The sequence below is a fragment of the Meriones unguiculatus genome (genome assembly GCF_030254825.1).
Source record: "Meriones unguiculatus strain TT.TT164.6M chromosome 13 unlocalized genomic scaffold, Bangor_MerUng_6.1 Chr13_unordered_Scaffold_41, whole genome shotgun sequence".
Lineage (NCBI taxonomy): Eukaryota > Metazoa > Chordata > Mammalia > Rodentia > Muridae > Meriones > Meriones unguiculatus.
This window is the reverse complement of record NW_026843650.1, coordinates 243,333-264,804: the sequence shown is the minus strand read 5'-3', so window position 1 is coordinate 264,804 and position 21,472 is coordinate 243,333. Positions and strand designations below refer to the sequence as shown.

Sequence of the window (21,472 nt, the reverse complement as noted above, 5' to 3'; positions counted from 1 at the left end):
GCAATCACAGGAAAAAATATGCATGTAGAGCTCAGCTTCTGATTTCAGCTAAGAATAGGAGGACTGGCTTATTATGCACATCACAGGCAGAAATAGATTAGGCCAACAACTGCTGATGTCACCATTTTAAAAAAAGGTTCTGATCATGATTTTGTTATTTCACCGCATATATGAATTAATGTCAGATAAATGAAGACAAACCAGATTGGTGGGTGTACAATTTGGGGAGACTAGCTTGATCCAATGTATATTGAATATCCAAATGGAGGACTGTCTTTTGCAGATATGTCTAATCCACTTACACATTTATGCCAGTCCTGAGGGTTGAGACAAAGGCTGTTCACTGTAGCTGTGTGTGTCAGGTTACAGAACTAAGCAACATCACAATTGAGGGAAGGTCACACAGTATCTTATGAATGCTATTACCTCTGCCAGGGATTTGCTTGAGCTTTTTCCAAGTCACTATACCTATGGTCTATTGCTTTTTAAATTATATTTATCTTTTTAAAAAGTCATTATTGATTTCTATTATATTTGATTGTCTCTAAATGTATCACTGCCCTTATCTCTTCTTATCCCCAGTGATTCTATATCATTGGGAATGTCTTTCCATTTTTCTCAAATGCTGTTGATTATTTATTTCTGTATAGAGAAATGTCTCCTAGATCCCAGGCTTGCTTCATGCCATGTTATGGGGAATTTCTTTGAAAACCCAATCCTACCCCTGCTGCCCTGTGCTGGGAAAAGAGTTCTAAAACTTCTTATAGGCTGGACCTTGACTGCTCAGTGAAAACGAAAAACAGGCTACTGAATGTGTGTCCTCCGGTCTCTCTGTCTCTTATTGGGCTTACAAATGAAGAAGGACTTGTGCAAGAATTGGCCTCTATGACCAGATTTTAAACTGGTATAGTCACAGCACAGAAAGTGATGGAAGAGAAAGAGATGGACAGCTTTTTTGCATTGACAGTAGTTGGCACTAGCTGTTTGTAGTGAGGTAACCAATGTTATGATGATCAACAATTCTCAGGCCAGTACACCATGGTACGCCTATGGGGAGTGGGATTCAGCATTATCTTCTGGGAAGTCCTGCATGTTCATTTCTTCAGGAAGCTGGGGTCTAGATGGGTCAAAATCATCAACAATGTATAGTCCTCTCAGAAGACAAGAAATGATTTTTATGGTGGTGCCCCTGATGAGGAGGAATGCCAGATGATCAGGCTGAGCTGATGTCTATGGATTCAGTTGGGAAACTTCTCATTTAAGAGGCAAGGCATGGGATGTTGAGGAGTCAGAAGGAAAGGGCACAGGGTTCTGATGTTGGGTACAGGCCAGACACATAAGACAAACACAAGTGAGGGGTTTAGGATGACGTAAATAAAGGAAATGGAAGTACAGATGGGAGGGTTTCTGGGACACTGCTGGTGGATTGGTGAGGGACACACATGGTGAAGGGCAGTTCTATAGATTGGTGTATGGGAAGCCAAGGATAGGTTCTGAGAGAGGGGTCCTGTGAAAGATGTCTAGGGATCCTGATCTGTGTGGGGAATTGTGAAGAGGAAACATGAGGTCCTAGAAGCCCTGAGAGGGATGTGGAGGGAGACTGCAAACGTGGTGGGATGAGGATCGAGTTCCAGCGTCCAGAGCTGGGAATGCTTTGTCCATGCTTCTAGCATGGTTGTGGAGGTGAGGTGACCCCATGTCATGCCCTAAGCTTGGCTTCCCCCACAGTGCCTGGGAGCACTTGATGCCTCCAGGAGAAGAGGCCATCTGGAGCAGGTTTAGCTGCATTGAGAGCGCCACAATCACAGAGCAGAGCTTCCCTGTCCTTTAATTGCTTCTCCAATGCTCGTGATCATATCTGTGCAACCCATGCAGGCCAGGCTGTCTCTGAAGGCTTCCTGGGGCCAGAAACCATTGACAGGTCTGCAGGTGCCATTTCATCCACTGAAGGGAGCAGCTGCCCTCCCCCCCATCCCAAGGAGATTCAATCAATTTGCCACCCCCCTTAGGTCCACCACAGAAGACTGATAAGAGACATGGCCATTTGATACGTGATCCATGAGGCTGGACCCTGGTTAGGGGATTCCTACCCAATAATGAGAGGTCCTGAGATGTCCATTATTTTCTACTTCAGTCTCAGCCCTGGTAACTGTTGAGATGGGAGAAGGTGTGCTGTGAAGAAGATTGTCATCTAAGCAGCCAGTGATACTGGTCAAAGGTGGGCTCTTGTGGTATTTGACCAATGGAGTCATGAGAATGGGAATAAGGTTGGAGTCCTGGGCAGCGGGACTTAAGGCCAGAGTCTGAATGAAATGGAGGAGGAGCTAGTGGAGGGGCATGTTCCAGTGTAAGGATAGGCGGGATCAGACAAGGGTGGGGCTTCTGGTTTGGGTCTTAAAATGGGTATGACCAGAAAGAGCATCTTCAGAGCCCAGGTCTGGACCAAGGGAAGGGTGGTTAAGGTAGGTCTTAAGCCTCCATGTTGGGTGAATCTGGCGTCAAAATTCAGACTGCATCTTCCACCCATTCCAACTGTTACCTGTCTTGGGGCAGAGTAGGGTAGGGAGGGCAGGTGTGTGCATGTGTCAGGTCTTTTGAGGTCAAGAGCCATACATGTGAAAGCTGCTTGTAAAAACTTGAAGAAAGAATGAATGGGCCCATGGTAGTTTTGTCACCCCTTCCTCTTTCTTTCCCTTTCCTTTTTATTTATTTTTCATTTTTTTTTATTTTTGAGACAGGATCTTCTATAGATCAGGATGACTTCAAACTTTTCCATATAACAGCGGGTGACTTTGAATTCCACATCCTCCCTCCTCACCTCCCTTTCCCCATCATGGCCAGACCCTAGATTCTTTAATAAGTGAGGGAAAAGACCATGTTTGGGCCATCAGTGACAGCCAGCATGACTCATAAAATAGATTATTCTAGGATGTGGGGATGGGCCTTGGACAGGGTGGGCAGGTTGGGATGTGTAATAGAAGCAAAGGTGAGATCATAGATACAGCAGGCATGGTGGTTTTCCTCTGGGGGAGACTGCTGAGTGCTGGAGGGCAGCCTGATTCACAGAAAGAGTTCTAGACCATTCTAGGTAAAATAAAGCTCAGTACAGTAGCTGTAGATAGGGAGACAGGAAGAAAAACAAGGTCTATTATATAGTTAGGGGTTCTCTTTCATTTTGTGAATAACAGTTGACATTCATGTGGCCTTTTTTTTCAATTTATGTTTGACATTGGGTCTCAACACAGCCCAGGCTGACCTCCAACTCACAGCACAGCCTAGGCTGGCATCAAACTCTGGATTTTCCTACCTCATATTTCAGAGTACAGAGAATCCTGGAGTGTATTACTGAGCTTACACATACTCTTTCCCTCTACATGGTACCTACTAAAATACTGAAGGTGTCAAGAAAATCTAAACACTAAAATTTCATGTGATAACAATTCAATTAACTTCTCCTGCCATCTGTATTCCTCTATTTCTTTACCCCATTAAAAATATGTTCTTCTATAGCCACTTTGTATGCTGGCTTCTGTTGAACATTAACATGAAATGGGCCTCCTGTTGAGGCTGTAGCTCAGTTGGTAGAGTGACTACCTAACATGGATGAAGCCCTGGGTTTTATCCTCAGTACTTTTGTAAGTGAGAGATGGTAGTAAACATATGTAGTCTTTAGCACAGTAGAGGTGAAGACAGAAAGACAGAAGTTCAAGGTCATTCTCAGCTATATAGAGTTTGCAGCCATCCTAAGTTACATGGAACTATGCCTCAGAAGGGAAGGAGCACCTGACCAGGTAGGTAAGGAGTTTGCTCTTGCACAGGACCAGAGTTTGTTTCCCAGCACCCATATCTCATGGCTCATATCCAACTGCAATTCCAAGTTTAGGATATCTGATGCCTCTATATGCCTTTACTGCAATGAAATTAAATTGAAAAAAAATTAAATTCTCATATTTATTTTTGTTTTTTCAGAACAGGGTCTCATTATGTAACCCTGTATGTCCTGGAATTACTCTGTAGACCAGGCTGGACTTGAACCCACAGGTATCAGCCTGCTGCAGCTGTCATTAAAGACTTTATTTATTTGTTAGTTTGTTTGTTTGTTTTTGTTTGGTTCCTGTGTTTGTCATCTGAGGAGGCCAGAAGAAGTCATGGGATCCAGTGGAAGTGGATCAGCTGCTGTGAGCCACCCTAGGTGGATACTATGAATCAAACTCAGGTTTATTTTTGGAATAGCAGGAAGTGTTTTATCCACTGAGCCATTCCTTTAGTTCTCTCGTTTTTTTTTTTTTTTTTAATTTTAATTGACATAAGTACATCTGGGGACTTGGAGGATGTAACTTCATGGTAGAAAGCATGTGAGGAATGTATGAGAAATGATTTTATGCTCAATGGTGCAAAAAAGCCATGTTTTGTTTTGCTTTTCCTTTTTAGACAGGACCTGAGGATAGTCATAAACTCACTAGCCAAGGCTATTCTTAAACTTCTGATTCTCCCATGTGTACTTCCTAAGTGCTTGGGTTATAAACAATGCCACCATGTCAAATTTTATGTGGTGTTGGGCTTGAACCCACAGTTTCATGAATGCAAGGAAAGCACTGTACCAACAGAGCCACTACACCAGCCAATTTTTTCCTCTGATTTCATAGAAAAAAATTTCCCATTGCATTTTCTAAAATTTCTCTTTAATTATTAATAGTCTTGGCAGCCTTCCACCTGTGGGACATATTGTTCACTCTACGACAGGTTGAATAATGGGCTGAGCAGCTATCCACCTTAATTCCAGGAGGAAGAGAAGAAACATGCCTACTTAGTGCTGGATGACAGAGGGTAAGCTAGGGGAAGACAGGCACAAATGATGATGAAGTACAAATCTCTGCAGATCTGGAAAAGGTCTGGCCCTGAAATGGAAGCCTGAGACAGGAATCACTAAGCCTTGTTCCTTCAGTATACTCTAATCCTAAGGGAGGTGCTCATGTCACTCAAGACTCACTGGCCACTCAGGACATTGAGGCCATCCCCCCAGTCAGAGGAAGAGGCTGGTTCTTCTGGACATCATGCTTCCTGTTCGCTTTGTAGCTGAGCAGGTTTTAATGGTTGGTATGCTGTGGTCTGAGTGTAGCTGCTGTGTGCTTTGAGGGAATTTTAGGGTTCCAAAGTCACAACATCTTGAGTGTATGTCCTCTGCCCCTAACCTGGTGGAGCAGGAGGCTGAATAGTCGGAGCTGCTGTGTAGGGTTCTTCCTGGGGCTGGGTGGGAACCTGCAGCCAGAAGCAGTCAGGGGAGAGATCCCTGTCCTATCCATGAACACAGAGGGGACATCTGAATATCTTCACTATATTGGTTTAGAGTGGAAGCCGAGAAAACTCACTTCAGGAACAGAAGGTTAAAATGAAAGCTTTATTTTCTGAGACCAGGGAGATGGCCAGTTCAGGATATGAATGGTGCCCTGGGTAAGCTTTATTATATATTTAAAGGGTTAAATCCACAAGGGGAGAGCCACTTGATGAGTGCTGGGATCATCCAATCAAATTTTAAAACTGTGTTTAGTTAAGCAAGGGAGTTTCTGTTGGAGTATGCACTGATCCAGGACACCTGTCTGCAATTCCTTAAACTTTACTCCCAGGTCTGGAATCCAAGGTCCTTAATTTACATTCCTAGATGTTTGTTCTGGAGTACACGGTGATAAGGGAACAAAGAAGTGGGTCCTCTATCCATTAGTAAGTGAGGGCTTTGTAGGTGATATATTTTAACAATTTAGACATCTTTATTAAAATAATAGCAAGTTTAACCAGGTAACAGATAATTAAGAAAATGTTTCAAGAGGCTGACTGGGAGATGGCTCTGTAAGTGTGGGAATATGAAATTATTTCACATTGCTAGCAAAATGAGGTAGCAAAGTGTAAGAGTTTCTTGGAGTAGACTGTGCTCTGGAGGCTGCTTCATTATATGCCCTGGGGCTGCATATGCACAAAATATTTGTAACAGGGGCAGGAATGTAGAAATATATGTGGCAGGATGCCAAACTTGGAGAGGCCTACTTTCTTTAGTATCTTCTAAAAGTTTTGCCCTTGGTATTGGACACGTAGGTGTAAGATGCATTAAGAATTGTGGAGGTTGTAAATAACATCTATGTTGAGTTCAGTAGACGTTCAGTAGAAACCTGTTATGGAAATGAGTAGAATTGTTGATATAATAGATTTACCAGTGCTTAGAAGCTGCAAGTCACACCAAGTATAATTTTGTTAAGGGATGTTTTAAATCATCCCATAGATAAGTATCATGTGAACGCGGCCGGTTAGAGATTAGGAAACATGCTTGCCCAGGAGGATTGTCAACAAATTTGTCTCCAACCATAACCAAGGGGACAGCCTTGTTGCATAGCAACTATTGGCTCATATCCATGTCAGAGAAGAGACATCTATCAAGCTGCTCAATGGTGCATTACAGAATCACAGCCAACATTAAAGCCTGGTATGCCAAAAAGTTGCAGTTTTTTTCTTGAGAAAAGCATAGTTTTATCACATGGGCAAGATATCTGGGGACAGCCATTTGAACAGGAAAAACACTGCTGTGTTGAGGGCTGGCCTGATGAAACACAGCTCTCCTAGGGGTGGTGATATATGGAGAATGGCATAAGTGCTTCTCACCCCCCTTCTTAGATATACTTAGCCAAGTCAGTATAGCCTAGGGCATAAGCATTGAAATTTCCCCAGGATTCTGAGGTATTGATAATAAAAAAGAGCTCATTTTCTAAAGCCAGGTATATGACTGTTGAGATTTGGGTCAGGGTGTTTGAAAAGGGTTTGCTTCACATTTGGAGAGGCCAACTCTTTCCAACACATGGGACTATGTTTCAAGGCCACTGTGGTTTTGGTAAATAATGTTCACCTTTTGCAGCATTGTTTCACGAGACTCCTCATGATTTTCTCCCATTATATGAATTTCTGATCAATTCATAGATGTGTCCTGTTTCCTTCCATTTATTCTCTGGAAGGATACAAGATGGCATTCTTCTTAAGAAGCTTAGTTAGGAGAAGACATAGCTTGTGTCAGACCTTCTAAAACCAGCTTTTATACTTTCTCCCTTCAACTTTTCCTATCATTTGAAACCTCTGTTCCATTCCACACATGACCGTGACACTGTATCAGGGGAGTGGAGTGCTTAAATAATTCTAGTAACATCTTTGCTGTACAAATCTCCCATCTGCCTCACTGGCCATACTTGAAATCTCTAGTCCATATTGAAATTGTTTACTATGGGGACTGAGCTTAAAAGATACTTAAGGATGACTGCATATAGGGAATTCAAAATCATTTTAAAGCTGTATTCTCTTTTAGCATTAACTAGAGCTGGATGCATGCTAGTATTAAAGAGAATTTTTTATTAACAACTTAATTGCATTACTTTCTCCCTGGGGATGCATACTAATTATAGAATATGTCCATCTTCAAATTGTTGGAAAAATATTTCTCAGATAAGATATGTTGGTTCAGGTCACATTGATCACAGTCTGTTGTTTGCGAGGGCTTTCCTCTTAGTTGAAACTCCTAAATTCTTAAAGTTAAAGGTTGTACCACAGCAGAATTTTAAAAATTACCCATGTGAGTCATGTAATGAGCTATCTATTTTTGTATGCAGTGGAAAGACAGCTTGGAAAAATGATGGTCAAATTTATAGACGTTTTCAACATTGCTTTGTAAATTCATTTTTTGCAATAAAATTAATTTACACATCGGTTAGAAACTGTTGTCAAGGAAGGACTGTAGATCAACCTTCAGCAATATTTGATTAACATCCTTTAAACTTTCCACAAGTAGCAACCACAATGATGTGATTTAAAGAACTCAATTCCAACATATAAAAGGAGTTTTTGAGCTGCAAAGGTGTCTCAAGTGTGCAGGCTATGTTGCAGTTAGATAGGGCAGATTTCATATCTTGTGCTATATATGATGTGGCTGGAAGTAGACATAAAATTACTTTTTAATTTTGTTTTCTTTATGGAAATGAGAGGGGGTGAGATTGTCTTAAATCGCACGGTGAGTGGAGGGACTGTAGTGCCATAGACCACATTTCTAATGACCTCCATTTACAAAGAGCTCTAGCACATGGAAACTCTGTTCAAAAAAAAAAAGATCAGTTGTATCAGAGGTTTACTTGAACAGGATAGTGTTTACTTGAGTTATTTTTGTGAGAGTTTTGATGTTTGTATTTATTTCTACATGTATAAAATCATAGGTAACATTGGACTACTTCACATTTTTTTGTGGCTGAGTTCCCATAGATACCTTGATGAAAACTGACTATTTTGTTGGACTTTTGTTCTTGGCATTATTTTCTGCCTTGCTTTATTCTTTCACAAATAATTGTGCACAATCCTCATTGCTGTGGCTGTACAGTAAATACAGCAGTCACTTTTTTTCTGTGTGTAATATGCTTTCTCAATCATAATGAGAATTCTGAGTTGTTTTCACATGGTGATTTCATTTGACAGAATGCCATCATAAAATGGCTGGATCCCACCAACCATAAAGCATGCATGGACTGGACCTGAGCATCTGACATATATCTTGCTATGGGGCAGCTTTGTCTTCATGCCATTCGCCTAACAGTTGAAGTGGGGGCTGTCTGTGACATGGACAGAGTTGACTGCTTTTGGATCACTTTCCCCTAACTAGGCTGCCTTTTCTGGCCTGAGTGGAAGCAGATGCACTTAGTTTGTATGCAGCTTGATGGGCTGAGGAGAGTTAGTATGGAGAGGGTCCCCTTTTTTGAGAAGAATGGAACAAGGAATCGCAGGGACAAGGAGGGTAGGAGGATGATATCAGGAGTAGAGGAAGTATGGAACTGCAAGCAGGATGTAAAGCAAAAATAAATAAATAAACCATTGAGAAAAATGGCTGGTTTCTGTGTATGTGAGAGATTCTGTTGATTGATGGTTTCTGTGGAAGGGTCTTCCATTGATGGTGGCAATATTCCTAAGCAAGTGGCCCTGGAATGGATAACAGAACTAGCTGAGCATGAGACAATGTAGAAACAAGAGAACAGGCCATGAAACATTTGCCTGGTTTTTGCCTTAGGTTTTTTGAAGCCATATTCTGTAGGTTTCTGAAGTTTTTGAAGACTACCTATCTTTATGTAATCGATCTGTCTACAGATTTATATCTATCTGTGTAACCTAGGATGTATACTCCTATGATAAATTATACTAGTGTCTTACACAACTATGACTTGATTAAAAATTTAACAAGCATTCCTTGTTGTTCTCATGGATTTCTTCTAGCTGACATTTTGGACATGCAGAAATCCTTTTAGGGGTCCCAAAGGAAATTGGGAAAAATCACCAATTAAGCAAGCATTATCATCTGTGGTCTAGTCCTTGAATGTTGAGAAATTTCAGGCTTAATGAAAGTCCTGTTTGGAACAGTCTAAAATTCTGGACAAAGTGAAATTAGTAGCTTTCTTCAGCGTTCTCTTGGGAGCATGCTTTGATGAAAAATCACTATTGAAGCAGTTGAGGAAGGAACAAGCAGAATGCTGGAACTTGTAATGCTGGAACAGATATGTCAATGTCTCAGCATGTTCAAAGGATGATTTCTGTCAGGTTTCATCTAGTGTCTCTAGTGTCCAGTCCTTTTGTTCTGCAAACATACAACTTTCCACAAGCATTATGCAGTTATAAAATTATAAATGTATGAGATGTGCAGGATAAAACTAAAATGTAAGCCATTTTTATCTATGCCAATTGAAAGAATGGCATAATAAATTTTGAGACTATTATAGCCAAGGATTTCTTGGCCGTGTATTGTTGAAGTTCTTACTAGAGACATATTTTATGTGTCAGTCAGTTTCAGAGTTTTTCCCATGTAAAGGGATCAGCAATATAAGTTACCATTATTATTGAACATACAATCATTATCATGTTAAAAATCAAAACAAGGTTGTATAGATCAAAATTACATTTTTGGGCTCTTGAGTGCCTGTTTTATTAGGCCAAGCTGCTACCTATTTCCTGAGAGAAGACCTCCCATTGCTGAGACAAATTGGTTGCCTTGAGCAATTAAAAAGGCATGCTTTAAGTAAACTTCATATAAACTCCTTTTTTTAATTTAGAGTTTAAGCATTCCCTGGCCATCTTGTACCTGTTTAGAGGTTTATGCCTAGGTTTTTACATAAGTTGTAGCTGTTTTTGTACTATCCTCTATAGTATGGGCAGTTATCCCTTCATAACCAAACTTAATAAAAACTCCGTTTTACCTTTAGTATTTAAGCAAACCCTAGGCATCTTGTACCTAGATTTTTACATTGGCTGTGGCTATTCTTTGGCTTGTCTCTTTTTTATACAGAATGGGAAATTAAGCCTTTATAGCTAAACTTTATATAAACTCCCTTTTACCTGTAGCATTTAAACATATCCTAGGCATCTTGCACCTGGGTTTTGACATTTGTTTTGTCTATCTTTGGCTTGCCCCTTCTTTGATATGGGATGGACAGTTCTGCCTTTTAAACATATGAATTATAAATTTTGAGCTTTTAGGACTTAACTAGGCTGGTGTGTACTTTGCCATCTGTAAGCCTCCTGTGTCTTTTTTTACATCAAGCATGATCAACATTTGTCTCCTGTGAACATGTCTCACAGTTGAAAGGATAAGCCTGCTTCCAGAGCAGTGTGACATCTTAATTTAGTCAGCATTTAAAAGTTTTTATACATGGGAGACATGCAGTTTGCATGTTTGTCTCCCAGCCTAATTTTGAGTACTGACATTGACCTACAGAACATATTTCTTAAGCCAAAATACCCTTTTATACCAGTTTTGTGGAAGTACCAGTTTTTGAGATTGGCTGGCCTTTTTAGGTCAATGTGATATAATTTCTCTCTACATAAACCTAAAATTAGTATGTATCCAATCTTTAGAACAGTAAAGACATAGAATTTATTATTAAGAAAAAAAGAACTTACATGGTAACCTTAAGGAAAATGTTGTCATTTTGAATCTTATCTCTGCAAGTGGCTATACAGCAGGAGATACCACCCTTTTATTATGTAAATTAGACTGATCAGGAACTCTGTGATATGCCTGTTTCTTTTTACTTTGTGTTGGGATTAAAGGAATGTGCCTTCACCAACTTGTTTAAATATTCTCAAATCCATATCATTGTAAAGCAAAGCCTTTAAATGAAAATCAAGCAAAGAGACAAGAAAATACTACATTTTGGGTCAGTTGTGTGAATTAGACTGTAACAAGCAAGTTGGTTATTTTTTGGATTTAGTTGTTGTTATATTTAAATGGTGGACCTTTACCAGAAAGAGCTGACAAGTATCTTGCAGTCAGAGAGTTTTGGATTTTAGTCATTATTAATCTAATTTTTGTTAGGGGGAATGCCCTTTTTATTGTCTGTAACTTAGTATTCCAATCTTTGGGTTTTCTCCCATTTTCTCCTTGAACTTTCTCTTAGAAGGCATGGAGAAGACCCATCACCCTTAAACATATTGCAACCAGATCCATGACTATGACAACCAAAACAAAGCCAAAGGGATTAAAACCCCCTCTGCCATGGCATTTTTGTTGTTGTTTTAGACGCACTTCTATCCCAAGCTCTGTCTAGAGATCTGTCTGCCTACAGTTCCTTTTCCTTCCAGCCATGGCTGCTGCTGTTGCTCTAAGCCAGCCACAGTGTAAGGAAGCCATGCTTGTGTCCCCCTCCTGTTAGACTGTAGCAGCCTTCAGTTTTATTATGTTCAGTCTCAGATCTGCCCACAGTAGGCTGTCTTTTGCTCTTGGGCCTGTTTGGGAGTCTCTCTTAAAGGGACAGTAATTGACCAGGAAGATTTTAGGTTTTAAATTTGAGTTGTATCACTGGGAGCTTATTCCTCCCACCAAATTATGTTGAAGTATGATCTAAAGGGTGTCGATACTTAGATTAGTTGGGTGCCATTTGTTGTGTTTCTTAATGATTACTATTATTTACCTTTAGTTAAGCAGTGTTTTTTTTGCTGCCCGCAGTGACAGTTGAATCTGCCTAAGTGAGGCCTGGGGGAAAAAGAGCAGGGTGACACAAGGAAGACACCAAGTCAAGACTCTGATCAAGGTGCCATTTATTGAGCCTTTAAACAGTGCTTATAAATCAAAATGTCACAAGCAATTATCTCACGGTAACAGTTTCACTTATCAAAGCAGCTGAGGATTTACTTAAGGTTACAAAAACTTTACTTATCTGGTATCCATGGTTGCAATGAATTTATATCTAGTTCTCAGGGACAGAACACCCAGCTGTAAAGAATGCCCAGGTCAGTCTGTGAGAAACTGAGCTTTAGATAATACCCATGTTTGCCAAGGCCATGTTTGCAAAATTCCAATTACCAGAAGCCACTGCTCAAATTCAGCACCAAACAGCAATATGCACTCTTTTTGGCTACCAACTCCATTTTGGCTGCCACAGTGGTTAATTCTAAACCAACTATATACCCAAATACCATACAGAGAATGGGATTTATTTAATTAACCCAGTGCACAATGCTGGGCAATAGTTATTTCATCTTAAACCTCCAAGCCTGCATTGTTTCCAACGATTCAGATTTCACCCATTATTGCTTTCAGTCATATTCTAGGGTCTGGCTTATCTCTACTCATGGTTCCAAGTTCTCTCCTGCTGATCTCTCCTCCTCACTTTCTTCTCTCCTTTCCTAACCAGGATGTCCTACCTTATTCTCTCCATTGCACAGTATTGGGGCTGGTTGTTTAATTGAAAATATAGAGAAAAAGTGGTGGCATGTTTACACAAACTTGAGACAGGTGATACTTAGAATAAGCATCACAATGCAGTGTCTGGATTGAAACCAGATAGTGGGGTAGAGAAATCAGCCTTTGAATGAACAAGGATAAATTGTATATATTCCAAGAGAACATAATACGAACCTATATGTTCAATAATATTCTAATAAGCAAATAATCCACAGTAAAGCTGGTGTTACTCATTCATATACTTATTTAGAGAGGGGAAGTTTATGAGAGTCAAGAATGTTGTTGTGGAGAAATCTTAATACTTATACCACATGTCCACAAGGAATAAAATGTCAAACTATATGAATGTGGTAATCTTTCACTTGTTATTTTTTTAATAGGGATATAATTTGTCAAAATACTTACAAGCCATGTGACTCTAGGGATACCTAAAGAAGCAACATAATTCTCTCAGAGAATAAGCAGAAGATATGTAGTAGTCACTACTTTGAGTGCACTTTCTAGTTGTGATAGAAGATTACAATTACATTGTTATTAATTATTAAGTAGTTAACAATGGTTAAATTGTAAAATAATCACTGTTCAACCTAAGGAATTTGTAGGTCACCAAAATCACATGCTTGCTGAGCTTTTCTTAGAGCAAATCTGGCAAAGCGTACTCTTTCCAAGTGAAGTTCAGATATACAACATCATAGGTGAGTACATTCTAAAATATCCAATACATCTTTATGATGAAAAATTGTATAGTGATAACACTTTGAATCTATATTTCATTTTTAGTTAAAAAATTAACTGTTAATAAATTAATTGTAAATTTGTATCACATTCCCCAAATCTATTCTAATAGATCACTAATACATTAAACTAATACATTAAACTAATCACTGATACATTAAACTAAAACATTATACTAAGATAATTAATTACTTTTCCAACCTCATTGGGAATACATCTGCAATGTTACACTGTGGAAAATACCAATAAGTATTAGGAATGTGGAATTTCTTCTATTTGTCCTGGTTTAGTTTATTAATGTAATGTGACTCACGCTACAAAAAAAAAAATCTACTAATGCAATCAGTGTCATATAGCTCTGAGTTCTTCCAGATCAAGTAATATATATATATATATATATACTTATCTATGAGGAATGTTGTTTTCCTTTATCATCCAGTCTGTTATAACTCATTTAAAGACTGGGGCAGATTTCTATCATTTTACAGAGTGAAACTCAGGCTCAATGAGATAAACGTTTTGTAATGTGTAACTGCTCATCTTACTCAAATAGTCATTCTATAACATCACTAAATGAACTGAAGCCACAACAGCCAGGTATTGCAACACAAGTCTGTAATCATGGTGCTTACAAAGAGGAGGCAGGAATTTCAAGGTTTCAAAGTCACCCAAGGAAAGAATGGTCAGTGGTATGGTGGGAGGCCCTCAGAACAAAGAGAGGTGTTGATTGGCCCAGGACACTATCCATAGTCTTCCCTGCGGCTCCAGAAACTCAGAGCCATGGCACCAGCAATTATTTGCTAACATATTTACTTACCACTTTGGGTTTTCTAATGTTTCTTGTCCAAGGCAGCTTAGGTCACTTCAGGGTCAGACTCCTTAAATGGAACTCTCCTGCAAGTGGGAAAATTAGCCTCAGGTGGGGATGAGCTCCCTCATTACATATCCAGTGGAAAGTCTTCAGCCCTGAATCCATATACACAGAAGCAACAGAAATGGACTCAGGTATAATTCATATATTTGCACATAATTGCTCACATACTTAAAAAGAAATATTGGAATGGAAGAATTTGGGAAGAGATGAAGAAAGGACATGGCAAGGGGAAATTGATGTAATATATTTTAATTAACATGTAAAATAATAAATTTTAAAGAAAAAATGGCATAGCACTTAAGAGCACTGGGTGTTAAGAGGACACAGATCACATTTCACAAACCAGCTAGTAGCTGACCATCTGTAGTTTCATTTCCAATGAATTTGATGGCCCCTTCTGGCATCTGTAGGTACTGTGCAAAGACACATGCCAAACATCCATATAAATTAAAATAAAGCTTAATGAAATGGAATTTGCTGCAGTGATGTCATAGCCCTGAGAGAGACTGCAGCTAAGGCTAGTTGAAATGAACTCATTTTGGTCCTGCATATTAGCAGTTGTGGTATTGTTGTGAGCCAGCCTCCTCAGAGGCAAAAGCCACTATATTCTAAAGTTAGAATAGCTCAGTATAACTTTCATCAAAGATCTGCAAACAGTGCTCATAGTTAACTTTTCTGTGATGCTTTCTGCATGAGTGTTCTCTCTCCTTTTTATGTGTGGGAATTTTGACAATCATAAATCCTTTAAATCTATCTTATAGACTATATATTGTGTTCTAGAAGACAGATGTGCTCAGTAGAATTTTGTCTGCTTTCAGGACTATACATTCAGTCTTCTGTCCCTATTGGAATTAGTCAAAGTTTAACCTGGAATCTGAACCTGAAAGAGATTTAAGGGTGACAGCATATGTGGAATGCAAAATCTGTGTAGTCAGTTCCTCTTTGAGCAGTATACATAGTTGAATTCATTCTGTCTTTGAAGACATTTTCTATATTAAAGTCTTAGATGTAGGGAGTGATTTTTTTCCTGTGAAGGATGTTAATTCTAGAACATCTACAGCCCAAAGCTTTTAGAAAAATGTTTCTGAGTCAGCCTCTTCTATGTTGACTCATTTGACCTTGATCCCAATATGTTGCTGTTCAGTGCAATGATATTGTTATCTTGATTAGGGTAAATAAAATTTCAGTTACAGCGCAGTACCACCACTATTAGAGTCATATAGTTAACCTTCCATTGCAGTTAGCAGAAAAAAAAATGCACTTTGAGCTTGGCTTCTGACTTCAGACGAGAATAGGAGGACTCACTTATTGTGCACATCATGGGGAGAAATAGGATAGGTAACTAGCTGCTGGTGACACCATTGTGAAAAAGGATCTGCTCATGATCTAATTATTTTACAGCACATATGAATTAGTGTCAGATGAATGAAGACAAACTAGATTGGTAGGTGTAAAATTTGGGGAGAATAGCTTGATCCAATGAATAATGAATATCCAATTAGGTAACTGTCTTTTTCAGATATGTCTTATTCACTTACACATTTATGTCAGTCCTGAGGGTTGAGGCACAAGCCATTCACTGTAGCTGTATGTGTCAGGTTACAGATCTAAACAAGCAACATTGTGCTTGAGGGAAGGGCACACAGTATCTTATGAATGCTATTAACTCTGCCAGGAAATTGCCTGATCTTTTTTCAAGTCACTATAGCTGTGGTCTTTTTATCAATTATATTTATCTTTTTAAAAATTCGATTATTGAGTTCTCTTAAATTTGATTGTCTCTAAATGCATCACCGCTCTAATCTCTTATGTGTTGTTATTCCCGATGTATCCATGTCATTGGGAATGTTTTTCCATTTTTCCATGTGCTGTTGATTGTTACTTCTGTATAGAGCAATGCCTCTTATAGCCCTGCCTTGCCTCCTGCCATGATATTGAGAATTGCTTTGAACACCCTACCCTACCTCTGCTGCACAATTCTGGGAAAACAGTCCTAAAATTCCTTCTATGTTGGATCTTGACTGGTGAGTGAAAAAGTAAAACGGGCCATTGAATTGAGTGTCCTCCAGTCTGTCTGGCTGGCTCGTAGTGTGCTTAGTAAGTGAAGGCCTTGTGCAAGAACTGAGCTCTATGACCAGATTTTAAGCTGATATAGTCATAACACAGAAAGTGATGGACAAGAAGGAGGGGACAACTTTCCTGCTTTGACAACAGTTGACATTAGCAATGTGTAGTGAGATAACCAATTTTATGATGATCAACACTTCTCAGGCCCACACACGAGGGTGTGTTTAGGGGGAATTGGTGTTAATTTTATCTTTTGGGAGCTCCTGGGTGTTCATTTCTTCAGGAAGCTGGTATCTAAATGGGTCAAAATCAGCAACAGTCTATATTCTTCTCAGAAGACAAGAAGTGATTTTTATAGTGGTGCCCTTGACCAGAAGGAATGCCAAAAGAGCAGGCTGAACTGATGTTTATGGATGCAGTTGGAAATCTCATTTTAGAGGTGAAGCATGGGTTTTTCAGGGAGTCAGAAGTAAAGAATATAGGGTTCTGTTGTTGGGTTCAGGCCAGCCACATAAGATTAACACAAATGAGGAGTTTAAGAGGACATAAAGGCAAGGGAAGTGCAGATGGGAGGGTGTGCGGGAACCTTCTGGTGGATTGGAAAGGGTCATGCATAGTGGAGGGCAGATCTACACATTGGTGGATGGGAGGCCCTGGACAGGTTCTTAGAGAGGGTTTCTGGGAAAGATGTACAGGGATCCTGATCCTGTGTGGGGAGCCCTGGAGAGACAGGAGGTCCTACATGCCCTGAGAGGGACTTGTAGAGATATTGAAAAAGTGGGTGGGAGGAGACCTGAGTTCCAGGGTCCAGAGCTGGGAATACTTTGTTAATGATGCTAGCATGTTTTTGGAGGTGCGGCAATGCCAGGTCATGTTCCTAGCTGGTATTCCCCACAGTGCCCTAGAGCACTTGATGCCTGCAGGAGAAGAGGCCATCTGGGACAGGTCTACCTGCATAGAGAGTGCCACTATCTCAGTGCCAAGCTTCACTGTACTGCTTCTCCAATGCCGGCGGTCATGCCCTACAACCCCTGCAAGCTGGGCTCTGTTTTTAGGCTTCCTGGATCCAGAGGACATTGACAGCTCGCTAGCTGCCATTTCTCCCACTGATGGGAGCCACTGCCCTGACTCACTACAATCACATTCAATTAATTTACTGCCCCTTAGATCCAGTAGAGAAGACTAACAAGAGAACCGGCGCATCTATATGTGACCCATGAGGCGGGGCCCATGCTAGGGGATTCCTACCCAGTCATGAGAAGTCCAGAGATATCTATTTTCTACTACAACCTTGGTCCTGGCCCTTGGCCCTAGGAGGAGGTACGCTGTGAAGAAGATTGATGTAGAAGCAGCCAGTGATACTGGTGGAAGGTGGGCCCTTGTGGTATTTGACAAATGGAGTCATGAGAAAGGGGATTAGGTTGGTGTCCTGGGAATTGGGACTTGAGGCCAGGGACTAAATGACATGGTGGAGGAGCTAGTTGAAGAGGCATGTCCCAGTGCAAGTATAGGTGGGATCAGACAATGGTGGGGCTTCTGGCTTGGGTCTTAGAAGGCGTGAACAGAAAGAGTATCTTTGGAGTTCAGGTTTGTGCCATGGCAGCGTGGTCAGGTCAGGTCTGTTGTGCGATTCTGGCATCAAAACTCTGATTGCATCATCCACCTATCAGAACTGTTACCTGTGTTGGGGCATAGCCGTAATGGGAGAGGGCAGGTGTATGTGTTTTGTGTCAGGTCTTTTTGGTCAGCAGCCACGCATGTTAAAGCTGCTTATAAAAGCTTGAAGAATGAGTGAATGAACCCGTGATGCTTTTGATTCCTCTTCTCTTCCTGTTCCTTCCCCTTTCCTTTCTTTTTTTTTTTAATTGAGGTTTGAGACAGGCTCTCCTGTAGATCAGGATGACTTTGAACTTTTCTATGTAACAGAGGATGACTTTGAACTTCAGATCCTTCCTCCTCCACCTCCCATTCATCACCATGGCCAGACCCTAGATTCTCTTAATAAGTGAGGGCAAAGGCCATGTTTGGATCATCAGTGACAGCCAGCATGACTTATAAATTTGATATTCTATCTTTGTGGGGATGGGCCTTGGACAGGGTGGGTAGGGAGGGATGTGTCATAGAAGGAAAGGTGAGATCATAGACTCAGCAGGAGTAGTGATTCCCCTCTGGGCAAGACTGTTGAGTAGTTGATGACAGCATGATTCACAGAAAGAGTTCTACATGAGTCTAGGTAAAATAAAATTCAGCACGGTAATGAATAGCTTAACTTAGCTTGAGTGACTCCATTTTGAGGTGAGAAACCATCCTGTGTGCACCTGTGACAGGCCACTGAACTCCAGTTCCAGGAAAAAACATGGAATGTACATTTGGCAGAAAACAAAGTGAACTCCCTAGCAACAGCCAATGAAAGCAAAATAGAATATTCCCAAATGTTCCAGATGTACTTTCAGATAGCTTAGAATAGCAGTTATTGTTAAGCATCAGTGGTCACCTCACTCCTGAGGTGTTACCCCGTCCCATAACACCAAGGCATGGAAAAATCCCCTGCTTGCAGTTTTTCCCTTTAAAATCCCTGTTCACCCAGGGCTCAGGGTCACACTTTTCTACTGCTGTAGCAGTGAGATGTAGGTCCCAAGATTGATTGCTCTCTCAATAAAGCTCTCTTGTTTTCTCAAGGGAGTTGTCTCCTGGTGGTTTCTGAGGATCTCAAGATCAGGGCATAATAGTAACTGTAGATAAGGAGACAGGAGGAAAAACAAGGATATCTATTTAGAGTAAGGAATGTCAGGATCTCTAAAGTCTGAGATCTTAACCTTTCATTTAATTAGGGGTTCTGTTTTATCATGGGAGTAACAGTTGTCATTCTCGTGGGCCTTTATTTTTTTTTTAATCAGGTATCATCATGGGAGGAAATCTACCCTATCAGGGCACTAGGGAAAGGGCATAAAGGGAGAAAAGGGAGGGTGGGTGGCATGAGAAGGAGATGAGGGAGGGGGCTGCAGCAGGGATACAAAGTGAATAGATTGTAATAAATGAATGAACAAGCAAATAAATATATATATTTTTTTAATTTTAAAAAAATATTTTATTTTTGATATAGTTTCTCTACATAGCCAAAGATGGACTTCAACTCACAGTGCAGCTGAGACTGGCAACAAAGTCTGAATTTACCTACCTTGGCTTCCAGAGTATAGATATTACTGGTGTGTATTACTAGGGCCACACATACTCTCTTCCTCTACATTGCACACATTAAAATTTTGAAGCTGTCAAGAAAGTCCAAAGTATTACTAAAATTTCATGTGAGAAAAACCAATGAACTGCTCCTGCCATCTACTTTCCTCTGTTCCTTTATGCTATTTTTAAAAAGATGTTCTTCTACAGCCAGTTTGTGTGCTGGCTTCTGATGAACAGCATCAAGATGATATGGACCTCCTCCTGAGGCTGTAGCTCAGTTGGTAGAGTGACTAGCTAACATGCATGAAGCCCTGGGTTTGAGCCTCAGCACTTTTGTAAGAGAGATATGGTAGTAAACACCTGTAGTCCCCAGCACAGGAGAAGGGAAGGCAGAAAGATAGAAGTTCAAGGTCATTCTCAGCTACATGTAGAGTTTGCAGGCAGCCTAGGTTACATGGAATCATGTCTCAAAAGGAGAGGAGCCAGATGGGTCAGGAGTTAAGATTGGTAGTTACTCTTGCATATGACCTGAAGTCACTTCCCAGCACGCACATCTCATGGCTCATGGCTACCTGTAACTCTGCTGTAAGGTAGCTGCTTTGCCTTTTGGCCTGTTAATGCACTGAAATTAATTTGAAAAAAAATTAAATTCTCTTATATATTTATTTGTTTGGTCAGTTTGTTGGTTTTGTTTTTTCAAGACAGTGTCTTACTATGTAGTCCTAGATGTCCTGGAATTGCTCTGTACACCAGGCTAGACTTGAACTCACAGGAATCTGCCTCCCAAGTGCTGTTATTCAAGGCTTTTCTCTTTCTTTCTTTCTTTCTTTCTTTCTTTCTTTCTTTCTTTCTTTCTTCCTTCCTTCCTTCCTTCCTTCCTTCCTTCCTTTCTTTCTTTCTTTCTTTTCTTTCTTTCTTTCTCTTTCTTTCTTTCTTTTGTTTTCTCTTCTTTTATTCTTTTCTTTTCTTTTCTTTTCTTTTCTTTTCTTTTCTTTTCTTTTTCTTTTAGTTCCGTTCCTCTTTTTGTCATCTGAGTAGGCCAGAAGAAGTCACAAAATCCTGTGGAGGTGGACCAGCTGCTTTGAGCCACCCTAAGTGGATACTGTGAATTAAACTTAGATTTATTTTTGGAATAGCAGGAAGTGTTTCATTCACTGAGTCATTTAGCTCATTTTTGCCCTCTCAGGTTTTTTATTATTATTATTTTTAATAGATATAAGTAAATTTGGGTAAACTGGGGAGGTAGCTCAATGGTAGCAAGTGTGCCAAGCATATATGAGACCAAAGATTTCATCCTCAATACTGAAAAAAAGCTTGTTTTGTTTTGCTTTTCATTTTCAGACATGACCTCATTTAGCTGAGGATGGTCATAAACTCACTAGCCAAGGATATGCTTGAACTTCTGATTCTCCCACATGTACCTCCTAAGTGCTTTAATTACAGGCAATGCCACCATGTCAAATTTTATGTGGTGTTGGGCTCGAACCCACAGCTTCATGCATGCTAGGCAAGCACTATACCAGCTGAACCACATCCCCAGCCCATTTTTTTTCTGTGAAGTTACAGGAAAAAAAAAAAGCTCATTGCATTTTCTAAAAATATTTCTTTAATTCTTAATATTCTTGGCACTCTTCCACCAGTGGGAAAGATTTTTCACTCCCCTTCAGGTTGAATAATGGGCTGTGCCATTATCCACTTTGATTCCAAGAGAAAGAGGGAAAGTGCCTACTGAGTGTTGGGAGACTGAGGATAGGCTAGGGGAGGACAGAGCAAAATGATACTGGAATATGAAACAGCAGATCTGGAAAAGGTGTTGCCCTGAAATGGGAGCCTGGACCAGAAATCACTAAACCTTTTTCTTTCCGTACACTCTA

At 40.2% G+C, this 21,472-nt stretch overlaps 1 protein-coding gene across 1 annotated transcript in view; it reads left to right on the top strand.

Moving 5' to 3' along the window:
• Positions 1–21,472, top strand: part of LOC132651202 (zinc finger protein 120-like) — a 42,071-nt gene that overhangs the window by 8,719 nt on the left and 11,880 nt on the right. The window contains exon 6 of the mRNA XM_060376454.1: positions 2,559–2,572. Within this exon, the coding sequence (XP_060232437.1) occupies positions 2,559–2,572 (14 nt within the window). The remainder of the gene's footprint in view (positions 1–2,558; positions 2,573–21,472) is intronic.